Here is a 13,373-nt window from a genome sequence, read left to right on the forward strand (position 1 = left end):
TCAAACTCTCTGTTATACAGTGGCGTGAAATTTTTAACTCTTACTGCATTTATCATAGTGCTTCTAAATTTTTACCTTCTGTGGTGCAATGCTTTAGTGCTTTGTTTTTATTTTCTAAATATAGTATTTCAGGAAATATTTTGCTTCTACGACCTCATGCTAATTAGCTTTAAATTGTCCTTAACCCAGGGAATATGAAAGAAAACTCGGTTTCAGCACATAACACATATGCTTGTAGAGACTGTTTGTTTGTTTTTTTACTCTGAGCAGAGTAGAAACGTATGAAAGAGGCACACTTTACTGGATATTACCCATCCCTTTGCAAGAGGGTAGCCAGGAGGTGGAGTCTATCCAAAGTAGGAGTGCCGGGGCTATAAATGCATGCTGAGCCGCAGGGGCTGGAGATTTTAAACACAGCTGGATTAAACTGAAACGCTGCAGAGGGCGAGGCTCTCTCACTCTGCACATTTCACCAACTAACCGTAAGCCATTTCTTCATCTCAGCTTTTGTTCTTTCCTTTTTTGTGCTTCTTTGTTTTACTTTTGTCTTTATTTACTCAGCTATTTTAAAATCAGGCTATTTGTACATTCAGTATTGTATATGTATATGTCTAATTTGTAAAATATACAGTTAGGAATGTTTTCAAGGCGGCCGGATCTGATGGCCGGATCTTGTTCTTACATAAATATTGACATGTTACTGTAGTAGTAAACAGGGATGTGGTTTTGAAGTTGATTTCGTACCAGAAAATGGAAGTGTGCTGGTATGACAATAAAGCTCCTTGAATCCTTGAAACCAACAGATAAAAGGTGATGGTCTTTGTGCTGACTCATTATAACACTGGCTTCTATTTATTCTTCATTTGAAGCGTTATAAATACTTTCAAATGGAAAACTACACACAACCAGAACCCTAAATAAAATTAATTTTTAAATAAGTTGGCTTTGAAGATATAATTTGTGTGTGTATGTGTAATTATTATACCCTCACCTAAAGGACTATTAGGAACACCATACTAATACAGTGTTTGACCCCCTTTCGCCTTCAGAACTGCCTTAATTCTACGTGGCATTGATTCAACAAGCTGCTTAAAGCATTCTTTAGAAATCTTGGCCCATATTGATGGGATAGCATCTTGCAATTGATGGAGATTTGTGGGATGCACATCCAGGGCACGAAGCTCCCGTTCCACCACAATCCCAAAGATGCTCTATTGGGTTGAGATCTGGTGACTGTGGGGGACATTTTAGTACAGTGTACTCATTGTCATGTTCAAGAAACCAATTTGAAATGATTCGAGCTTTGTGACATTGTGCATTATCCTGCTGGAAGTAGCCATCAGAGGATGGGTACATGGTGGTCATAAAGGGATGGACATGGTCAGAAACAATGCTCAGGTAGCCCGTGGCCAAGAAAACACCCCCCACACCATTACACCACCACCACCAGCCTGCACAGTGGTAACATGGCATGATGGATCCATGTTCTCATTCTGTTCTGTTTATGCCAAATTCTGACTCTAGCATTTAAATGTCTCAACAGAAATCGAGACTCATCAGACCAGGCAACATTTTTCCAGTCTTCAACTGTCCAAATCTGGTGAACTTATGCAAATTGTAGCCTCTTTTCCCTATTTGTAGTGGAGATGAGTGGTACCCAGTGGGGTCTTCTGCTGTTGTAGCCCATCCGCCTCAAGGTTGTGCGTGTTGTGGCTTCACAAATGCTTTGCTGCATACCTCGCTTGTAACGAATAGTTATTTCAGTCAAAGTTGCTCTTCTATCAGCTTGAATCAGTTGGCCCATTCTCCTCTGACCTCTAGCATCAACAAGGCATTTTCGCCCACAGGACTGACGCATACTGGATGTTTTTCCCTTTTCACACCATTCTTTGTAAACCCTAGAAATGGCTGTGCGTGAAAATCCCAGTAACTGAGCAGATTGTGAAATACTCAGACCGGCCCGTCTGACACCAACAACCATGCCACGCTCGAAATTGCTTAAATTACCTTTCTTTCCCATTCTGACATTCAGTTTGGAGTTCAGGAGATTGTCTTGACCAGGACCACACCACTAAATACATTGAAACAACTGCCATGGGATTGGTTGATTAGATAATTGCATTAATGAGAAATTGAACAGGCGTTCCTAATAATCCTTTAGGTAAGTGTAAATTCCTAATATATTATCTTGTTGACGTCACAAGAACTGATTTTCTTTTAATATCTCTTCACCATCTTCTTCCCACCTCACGACTTTTTATATCTTTTAGCGTTTAATACAATTTGATGAGGTTTTCTTCTCCCTGTTTTTATTTATTTTTTGTTTAACTGTTTTATTTTTCCTATTTTATGCAATAAGGTGGATGTTTTATTGTTGTTTATTGTTATATTGTTGCTTATTGTTTTAATGTCTGTTTTTACAGTCTGTTTCTATGTCTGCAGCTATTTTAGGATTGAGTCAAACATGCTTTAAAAATATTTGAAATTTGATTTGACTCGTTATCCAATTTGAAAATTTATGCACTTTTAAATGAAGCCCAAATTCAGATTTGCTAATTCGCTATCAGTACTTGTTTGATAGGGTTTAAAATAGGTAAATGTCATAAAACTTAAACAATAGATACCTCTAGGAACTCACTGGGCACCGGGGGAGGGGGTGGGGGTAAATTAAACATTTGTCATTTTGGTCAAGCATATCTTATATAATACAATGTGTACAGTAAAGATTATATAATTGAATTTCTTTCACTTATTTATTGAATTATGCCACAAACAGATGTTTCAATGTGTAAACTCAAAAATAAATCATAAGACAGAAACAAGGATTTGAGTTGTGGAATGTAAAGAGGCACAGATGGGAAGAAAATGTTAGGCCAAAGTGTGCTGGACACAGGAGGTCTTGTAAGGCCTCCTTTTTGTCTTCTGACTTGGATGTCACTTGCGTGGCTGTACTGTTGGTCCCTGTCGTGGGGTGGGTGATGAGTTTTGTTTTTTTTATATAACCTCTGGTGTATTTTTTATATACCTCTGGCGTATGCTATAGTGAAGTGAGGGCACCCCATTGTCCAATGCCTTGGGCTTGATTAAATAGGCTGCCTTTTTGGCCTTAGGCCTGGGCTGGGTTAAAAGATCTGGTCTGTTGGTCTCTGGCTTGGGTTGATTTTAAGGGCCATCTTTTTGACACCTGGTTTATACACTGGCTATAGCCCCACTTTCTGGCTATAGCCCCAATAAAAAAAAAAATAAAGGTGTGAGGCCCAGCCATGAGCTGGTCTAACAAGGCATATTAATGAAATACAGGTGATTAGGAACATATGGCATGATGGGGGTGACGGGGAATGCAGTTTGATGCTTTTTAGGACTTTAGTTTTAAAACAGTAGTGTCAGATTACTGAGATCACAGAGTGCCTGTCTGTCAATGACTATTAAACAACCTGTGAATGAATCATTTTGTGGTATAGCTTACTTTAGCCAAACAATTACAACACATGGATTATTAGATGGATTCTCACAAAACCTGAGCGGCATATTCATGACTACATTTTGAGACTTGCTTTGGAAACGCCCTAGCAAACAACAAGGATATCACAGCAACTGCAAATTCAAGTCTAACAGTCCCCTGGCATATCATTGATCCACCTAGGAACACCCTAACAATGAGTGAATGACTATTTACTTATTCACTTGTACTGGAATTTTGTCTTGGGTGTCCTCAAAGAAATAGTAATGTTTATACACAGACATAAATATAGATATGGATTTTTTTTTTTTTTTTTGCACAACATTGCATTGTACATATCTGCACTTTATTCCAAACACAATTCATATCTTTTTTTGTCATATATCTTTTACATATTTTATATTAGATTGGATTTTTTTTTTTCTGTCACTGGATAACCATAGAAAGCATTTCAGCATATGTTTTACTGCATGGTTGTGTTTGCGACCAATACAATTTAATTGGTTTTAATTTGATTTGACATTTCCTGCTTGAGCAATGTTTTTAAATGATTTATCTTGCTGTGTTACAGAAAGAACATTTGCTTTGTTTCACAGATTAAAGGCAGGAGCTCTATACTGATCTCCAATATGACTGGTGTGGCAAAGTGGTTTGAAGAAAATAGGGAGAGTATTGAAAAAGGAATGGAGATCCTAGACCAAGGCTGTGAAGTCTTGGCAGCCACTGTTGGCCAGTTTCACCCCATCCTGGAGGCAGTTTTTATGGTTTCAACTGAGCTCCTTAGCAACCCAGAGGGCAATGAGGCTAAGTATCTTGCTGGTCAATTTAAAAGTGTTAACCAGAACTTGGAAAACATTCAGGGTGGTGTTAAAAAAACAGAGCTAGCATTGCGACGATCATTGTTGAACATGCAGAACTTTAGGTTCTACTCACAGATAATGGAACAATATGATATGTTTAACAATATTTTAAAAGCCAAACCAAAGTTTAAGAAGGTTAAGATTGAGGAGTTCCTCATCTTCTTTGATGAATATGAGGGAGACAAGAACCTTGAATGCTTGTACAATGCCATCACTAAGGAGAACACCTCTGGAGAGATGATGCTGGACACGATACTTCTCACTGAGCAGAGGAGCAGGAGGGCAGTGGAGCAATTCTGTGCTAGCATGAAGAAGGTGTTTGTGGTTGGTGTTATAGCATTGATGGGATACACTGCACTAAAGGATGGCACTGTTGGAGAGGATGTGGTGAAGAAATGGCAAGTCCGGATGGAAGATGTGGAGAAGCGCATGAAGGCGGCGGTGGATGAATGTGTAGACAAGTTTGCTGAGCAAGCCAAGACTGATTTAGATCAAATGATCAAGGAGAGGGAGAGCAGTGTCGACCCTGAGTTTCCAAAACTCTTACTGGATTCTCTTGTCAAGAAGTATGACTGGGTCTCTTGGTCAGTAAGGGTCTTTAAAGATGAAGACTTCTGTCTTCTGTCTGTAAATAATGGTGTCAATTATTTTGAGTACTTGTGCAATAATAAAATAAGAATTGTGGTGTCTTTTACTGCTGAACCCAAACCACTCAACAAAAGCATGATAAATGATCAAACAGAGAAGGAAAAAGGTGGTATTCAATCTGTGTTTAAGACTCTATGCGACAGTCATCCCACCTGCCTCGTCCATGCTGTCAGTCCCTCTACCAGAGTGGAGGAAGCCAATAATTTTAACCCAGAGCATGTTTATTTCAGCTCTCACAAAACAGCAAACATTTTTATGCACGCAAAATAATGGAATTTATATTACACTACACACGCTGATGACCAAATCAGCATCTACACCATGTACTCAGTTTAGATTTTTAAGGGTTTTGTAAAATGTTCTTTTCTTTTTTTTTTTAAATAAGTGCTTATAGCAGGGTCTAAGGGTCTAAGGAGTAAAGCTTAACGGGAACACATTAGCCTCTACAGAAGGAAGAATAAACTGAAAAGAAGTTACTGTACATTGAAAATATAATGTTGATGCATTTTATTTACTCCTACATAATGCATATAAATAAACTCAAAGATAAATGTATTTCCATCTCATGACCGGTTATTTCTAATATACAGTACCTAACGCAGAAAGTATTGCCGGACATAATCCAGCCTTTACTATAGACTATCTTAAGATTAGTACTTTACTAGTACTTTTAGTATTATTAAATATAAAGGTAGGTATTACTTACTCACTCACTTATCATCATTACTGCTTAATCCTTTATTCAGGATCATGGTGGTCTGGAGCCTATCCCAGGAGACTTGGGCACGAGGCGGGGTACACCCTGGACAGGGTGCCAATCCATCGCAGGCACACAGACATACACACACTATGGGCAATTTGCAAATACCAATTAACCTAACCTGCATATCTTTGGACTGTGGGAGGAAACTGGAATACCCGGAGGAAACCCACCAAGCACGGGGAGAACATGCAAACTCCATGCACGCAGACACGGGGGTCAAGCCTGGCTGGGAATCTAACCCAGACCCTGGAGGTGCAAAGCAACAGTGCTAACCACTACACCTAGGTGGGTGTAAGTGCTGATGACAAATAATTAGGTTTGACCAATAAAACATTGGGTATTAGTTCCTAATACTTAAATAATGTACATTGATGAGCCATATAAAAAAAAAACAACAGATGATTATTTTGTTAAAATGGCACCAGTTAATGAGTAGGATATATTACTATATACTGTTAAGTATCCTGTTCAATCAGTTCTTTAAGTTGATGTGTTGAAAGTTAAAAAAAAATTAGCAAATTTACAAATTTGAGGGCCAAATTGTGACTGCGTGAGAGCATCTTTAAAAGAAGAGTATACAGTGCTCAGTACCTACTACAAGAAGCTCAAGTTACTACAAATGGTGAACTGGAGACTGGGTAATGAATGCCCAAGGCTCAATGATGAGGATGAGAAGTAATGGTTAGCCTGTCTGGTCCAATCCCACAGAAGAGCGACTGTAGACAAAGATGCAGAAAGGTTCATGCTGGCTCTAATAGAAATGTGCCAGAACACACAGTGCATAATAGCTTACTGTGTATGGAGCTGCGTAACCCATGCTATCTCCTGTCCACCTTTGAAAGACAATAATATGCTGGGAAACCTTGGGCCCTGACATTTCTGTGGAGAAATTGATGTACCACCTGCCTAAACAATTTTGCAGGCACTGTTCCAAGTACACCTCATTTTAGCAAGTATCCCCTAATTAAAGTGGCCTCTTTCTGCAGATTTTAGCTTGAGTAAATGGTTTGAAATATGTGACACAAAGTTAAAGGTGTTAAACAAGTTCCCCAGATCTCAGTTTGATCAAGGATTTGTGGTACTGTATGTGCTGGACAAACAGGTCAAATCCATGGAATCCTCGCCTCACAGCTTACAGGACTTAAAAGATCTCTTTGTAATTTTTTGGTGCCAAATGCCAGAGCACACCTTTAGAGGTCTAGTGGAGTTCATGCCTCAATGGGTAATAGTTGATTCGGCAATATAAAGTGACAAACCGGCCGGTGGTTTTAATGTTATGAAAAAACACTAACTTTTGACTAACTTTTAACAATAATTAAACGTTAAGGCAAAGAGTAATTAATTATTTTAATTTAGTATATTTTTTGTTTTGTTTTTGTAAATTTTTATAATGTGGGAATTTAAATATAACTTAATCCAGGTTATAAAAAGTTCAGGCAGTTAAATGGTCATGCCTGTAGATGGTGATATAAACATAATAATACCACACTGTAACCACTCTGCTGTGAATAGAAGGGAAAGTAATCTTATTCGTATGCCGTTGTTTTAAGATTAACAAAGTGTATGACAAATTTGACAAAATACTCAGTAATTGTAACTGAAATAATATAGAAAACCAGCAGGAAGTGTAATTTGCATACACATATATGTTCATTTGATTTAATTATTACATTTGGTCTGTATTTATGTGTTATTCAAATTTAACTGCTGACCAAAAGAGGCACACAAACATACTTAATTGGAGCCCCTTTATCTTTTATTGTGATGTGCATTTACTATTGTATTGTTCAATAATCTTGTGTAATGCCGCTACATAAATTTTTGCCTCTGGGTGAATAGGGTCAATCTAAACTCATCAGACCACATGATCTAGTCTCATGACCTAGTAGTTTTTTTCTAGTAAGTCCCCATACAGTAAGAAGTTGTTCTGTTTAATCACAATCCTGTGTTCTCTTGACATTTTGTGGAAATGGTCTTACATTCACTGTTAAACTTGGCTCTTATTTCTTTTGTCTGCTTTTTTGCGATATAACTTTACTAAGCATTTAACTGATCCCTTATCACCTAAATTTATGTTTTTCACATTTCTTCTGTGGAGTTGACAATTCAGCACTATCCTTTCAGATTTTAATAACATGTTGAAAAGTTCTTAACCCAATTCTAGTATTTTTAGCACTCTTCTAAGCTGGTTTCTTTGCTCCTTTGATTTAATATTTACAACAATTTTACCCTACTGTAACACAGTAACATCTTTTTCTCAACCAGGGGATACGTCTGACATGGCTGTTTAAAACACGAGAAGCTTCTCACTGCATCAGTTCAGAGTAAAAGAATTCCCCCAGCTGAAACACATTTAAAACCGCACATTAAAATTCCAAATAAGTTTAACATATTTGTTAACTGGGAATCCAGTATGAATTAAACACAGATAAAATATTTAGCAAACGCCGCATATTTGTTTGTTTAATAAAAGTTACATTTTTAGTTTTACTAAAAACTTAGATCTTGCATTTCAGTTATATCTACTAATTTTTATTTCACCATTGTACTGACTTGTTGTACTGTTTTTTTTATTATTATATTTACTGAATTTTATACATCATTGTATTAAATGTAGTTATTGGGTTCTATGTCTACTCAATTTATAATATATATTTACATGATTTTACAACTTTAATATTTACTCTATATAAATGCAAAAATGTTTCACCTTTAAAAAAAAGACTAAACCACATTAGATTTTTTTACAATGTAATTAAGCTACTAAGAACTAATTCTATAGGAAAATGCTCTGAAAGAGAATTGATATAGAACAAAACATCTTTATTAAATAGTATTTATGACACAAAACTTCTCTTCCTTAATATCGTTGAGATAAACAGGTTGGTTTGCTGGTCTATCAGGCCCAGGTGTGTGCGGGAAGGCTGGTGTAGTAGGGTGTGGTGTTGTGTTCATGAATGATGGTGGGTGCTCTTGGGATTGACCAATGCTGCTGTGGGTGGGTGTAAAGTGACGTTGGAATAGTTCCTTCATGAAGGAAAAACCCTCCTGAATTGTGCTGGTAATGTTAGCAATGTTTTCGGAGTTGCGTCTAGAAGAGGCCTCCATCAACTCCAACATCCTCCTCTTTATTTTAAGGTCCTCCTCTGCCATATCGGTGGGGACCTTCGTCTTCAGCCTGTGTCCTCGATGGCTGTTCAACTTTGCCTTAAATAAAGCAGAGAAAATGTGCATTATTACTATGCAAAATAAGTTCAGAAAGCTATGTGTAGTAATATATAGTAATGGACTAATCCAACACACCTACACAAAGAACATGCATCCATCCTAACTATACTGAAATAAAAACTAATTAATTGAATTTACTAAATGTTATGGTACTGTAAGTGGTTGCACAAAATTGATTTTACCTACATATAAACAAATGCATTAATTGAACTACAATTAGTTTACCTCAAAGTTGATTGTGTCATCATATACTACATACAATACTGTATCATATGTAAATGAACTGCATCTATACAGCGCTTTCAACAGACCCATGGCCAACAAAGCGCTTTACATAGTGCCTCACACATTCGTACTCGCTCAAAAACCCGGAGCCAATTTTACCTGGAGCAAATCCCGGCGCTGCTTTACAACCGCAGATGTAAGACGGTTGAAGGATTCAGAGGAGTTTGGAGAATCTGTAGACGAGTCTTCCAGGTCACCCGTCTCGATGCCGGCATCGATGGAGCGTGTAGCAGGCGAACGACCCCAGATCTCCTCGCAAAGCTCATAAAATATAAGTACTACCCGTCCTTGACCACTTCGACAACCTGTGTCCACCGCATTCCTGTATTTCCTCCGTATATTTTTCAACTTTGCGGTTACTTGGGCTTTTGAGGCCATGGTAGCAACGTGAGGGAAATCCTTATTGGTTAGCTCCCTCGGATACCGTGCCTGAAACGCGTCCATTATATCACTATATTTGGAGTGACACGACTCCCAGTTCACGTTTTCTTGGAGCTTAGTGTTCTTGTAGTCGAGTGTGACTCTGAGCAGAAGTTCGACTTCGTCGTCAGTCCACACGAAAGACTCCATTCTTGCTCTTGAAGTTGTTGCCTTCGCCATCTTCGTCTTCTTCATTTTGGTTCGTATACAGCGCGCAAGGTTATGCGCATGCTCAAAGTCTTCTTCTCCGCGTATAGCGTATCTCTATGGCAGTATTACAGCGCCCCATACTGGTCTGGCATATATACTACATCGTTTTCAGTGCTTTCGTGTGTACGCAGATATTTCGTGAGACGACGCCGTGTTCACGAAAAAAAAAGATCGGATAGGGAACGCACCGGCTTCGTGTGGACGGACCCTCAGCGTGGCACGCCCCAATTTTGCTATCCCAGCCGTGCCTTTGTGCATGCTCACATAGGTGTATATCAAAGTTGTTACAGCTGAACTGGGTGGAGACAAACTGTAAAAATGTTTAAACCAGTAATGACGTTTGGTCTAGGCTCCTGATTGGCCCTCTTTTGATTAGGGATGCTCCTGACAGGTTTTTATTTAGACAAAGATATTTTTAAAACGTAGGTTGTGTGGACAGAATTATAATAAAAAAAATAAAAAAAAAATCTCCATTTTTAAAAATACGTGTGAACGTGGCCGTAGACCAGTGGCGGCTGGTGAAAAATTTTCCTGGTGGGGCTGATGTGACAAAATATTTCTTTGCTTAGTCCAATATAAGAATTAAAATTAACAGTCAGACGATGATTACAATTAACAGTAATGATTTAATCTCCTCCTTAAAATCACCAGTTTCACAGATAAAGTAAATGAACAAATTTCCATTGTATAATACGCCATGCATGCTTAAGAGAGTATCAAATACAATAATCAACATCAAAGGGTATGATCAGCTGGATCACCTTTCAAGCAAAGTTGCATCTCAAAGTGGTTCACACAAAGAAAAACAGTTTAAAAAATGCAATTTAACACAACAGTCTAAAACGGGTATATTAATAAGGATCTCACAGAATTTGGTGGAAACTGCTCTTCGCTCGTTAAGTTCGCCATCATTACTCTGATTGACCGCGCCTCTCTCTGATTGGCCGCGCCTCAAAAGAAAAAAAAATTAAATCTCGCGGTATTTTCTGCTGCTTGGGGCAGAATTTCCAGCGCCCCAAGACCATAAAATTCTGAGAAACTGATTGGCTGCACATTTATTAATTTACCCTAGCAACAGTACATGACTGGCTATTTGGCTGCACTCAGGGGCGCTTTTTCTCAGCGCCCCATGACAGAAACGATACAAGTCTGTCTGTGGAAATTCACTGGTGAATGAATGTCACTAGGTGGGAAATGTTGTATATGTTATTCATATCGCATGTAGGCACATACTGGTGGGTAAACCGAATTTAAAAACTTAATTTGTAAAAATATATTTTAAATTTTAAGCCCCTCTTATCAGGGAGGGCGGTGCCCCAGCGCCCCCTATGGGCCGGCCGCCACTGCCGTAGACCTACATTAATTTCTCCTCAGACAGGCATAACTTAGCTCTAAAATCATTATACACTTTATCATTTACCATGTTGCCCGTTCACAGTCACTGTTTGTAAAAAATTCTCAACAAAAGGAGTATACAGCTTTCTTTTTTTCTTTTTTATCATATTAACTGCAATCGAACTGTTTCAGAAACTGGTTATAGCTGCTTATACCCAGACAGCACTCGTGTCTCACCAACGTTGGCCTCAGAGCAGCGTGTCCTTTATAACATCTGACCAGCATTGGCAGATCTTCTGATGTGTTGCACACCTCATCAAATGTCTTAGCTAGCTCAGCTTTGGGCCGGCCCACTACCGGAAGCCACTACCGCACATATCGGTCTGGGTGGGTGCCTAATTAGCTACTTGTAACGCACAAGAGAAGATGCTACTCCCCACACTTGCAACCCATGAGAGGGAAAGATTGCAACTGAGTGATTTTTAGGTTAGCTTTCTTTTGAGCTAGACTGACAAACAATAGCTATTTTGTTAATCCAGTGACAGGTAATAGAGGTGCTATTAAGAGACAACTAGGTGTGTCATAGCACAGGTGAAGAGCACAGATCACCAACTTTCTTTAGCTAGCTATTTTATTTAAAAAGTCATGCCATTAAACATTATAGTCAGCAGTTAACTTTACCTAATCTGGAAAAAGTATCCAGGAAAGATAGAAAATGTGCATAGGACAAACATGGCCTTTCACAGGACAAACAGATTTTATAAATATTCACATTATATATGATGAACGCTCACTAATAACCACTCTGTCTCTCCCCTGATTTCTGAAAAATAAATTTTCCTCCAATTTTTGAATAATTCAAATAGAAAACAAACAACTTCACAACTGTTAAATATCATCATACATTACATATGATGAATTAAGAATGGTATGACCCAGGTTATCATTCTATGTGTATCTGATCTACCAGCCGGAAGTTATGTTTGCGAAAAATCTTGAATTTTTTTTTTTGTTAGAATGGTTTGCCAAATTTGGCATATTTGCTAGTGCTGTATTTGGGTTGTATGCAGCTAAAGAAAAAAGCTGGATAGTTGAGTGAGATTAAATATTAGAAGAATTGTTCCTAGGAAGGACAACCAATGAACCAGAAACAGATTATCTCAAAGTTCTAACACTGCCTACAGAACTGCTGTTAATGGAGATGCTCAGAATTTTGGCAGAATTCTTCCAATAATGTTTATTTTGACATGGGTTAACTTATTAATAGCATGCCATAATAGACAAATATATAAATTAAATCACCAAACTGTTGCCAATATTTTCATGTAACCTGTAGTGGCAGTAAAACGAACAATCATAGTTGATTGACATCATTAATGCGACTTTGATACCGTGCCAAAATGTGCTTGTATACACGGCTGATTCATAAAGACTGCTGCACAGTGGCGGCGACCAGTGGTGTCAAAAGTATTCACATCCATTACTTGAGTAGAAATATAGATACTAGGGTTTAAAAAGACTTCTTTAGAAGTTGAAGTATCAACTCAAGCTACTCAAGTGAAAGTGTAAAAGTACTGGTTTCAAAACTACTTAAAGTATAAAAGTAAAAAAAAACGTAAGGGGGAAAAGGCTTAAGGAAAAAAATTTAGGCTGTGCCACGGGCCTATTAACTGCACTAACACCTCATAAAAAAAAAGAAAAATGTGTTGTTGTTGTTTTGTTGCTGTTTTTTTTACGCCCATAGTGATTTGGGATACTGTATATGGCAAGTGAAAAAGAATGCATTTTAGTACAATGCAAATACATTAAAGAACCATATATGTGTACTACTGAGCATTAACATGTTTTATGGAGAAGAAGATATGATAACTACAGTAGTTGCCTATAAGTATTTTAATCGTGCAAAAAGTCAAACTTCAGAGGCATGTCATCAGTAACCTTTATTGGAATGTAAATTGACATCCAAGCTTAGCTGCAGGAATCTGTAAGGGCAACATACAAGAAAATTAGTGCACCCAGGACAGGCTTAGTAACAATTACCCTTGTATGGTTGTCTACAATAAACATTAGTGCTGTCAGAATAAAAAAAGTATATAAAAAGTGTGTGTGTGTATATAGATATATATAAGGTGCTGTTTCCTTCCTCGCTGGTGATTGGTTGTGA

The 13,373-nt window shown here is 38.0% G+C and overlaps 2 protein-coding genes across 2 annotated transcripts; one reads left to right on the forward strand and one right to left on the reverse strand.

The window, feature by feature from the left end:
- The first annotated feature begins 357 nt into the window (after positions 1–357).
- LOC128514364 (uncharacterized) lies at positions 358–5,478 on the forward strand. The gene is made up of 2 exons (XM_053488183.1): positions 358–482; positions 4,057–5,478. The coding sequence occupies exon 2, from the start codon at positions 4,090–4,092 to the stop codon at positions 5,236–5,238; it is 1,149 nt and encodes a 382-aa protein (XP_053344158.1). The 5' UTR covers positions 358–482; positions 4,057–4,089; the 3' UTR covers positions 5,239–5,478.
- Positions 5,479–8,552: 3,074 nt separating this feature from the next.
- LOC128514053 (uncharacterized) lies at positions 8,553–12,038 on the reverse strand. Its single transcript, XM_053487699.1, has 2 exons — positions 9,344–12,038; positions 8,553–8,938 (listed from the first exon to the last, which is right to left on the reverse strand). The coding sequence occupies exons 1-2, from the start codon at positions 9,857–9,859 to the stop codon at positions 8,558–8,560; spliced, it is 897 nt and encodes a 298-aa protein (XP_053343674.1). The 5' UTR covers positions 9,860–12,038; the 3' UTR covers positions 8,553–8,557.
- Between the last annotated feature and the right edge of the window lie 1,335 nt (positions 12,039–13,373).

The sequence above is a fragment of the Clarias gariepinus genome, chromosome 26 (genome assembly GCF_024256425.1).
Source record: "Clarias gariepinus isolate MV-2021 ecotype Netherlands chromosome 26, CGAR_prim_01v2, whole genome shotgun sequence".
Taxonomy (NCBI): Eukaryota; Metazoa; Chordata; class Actinopteri; order Siluriformes; family Clariidae; genus Clarias; species Clarias gariepinus.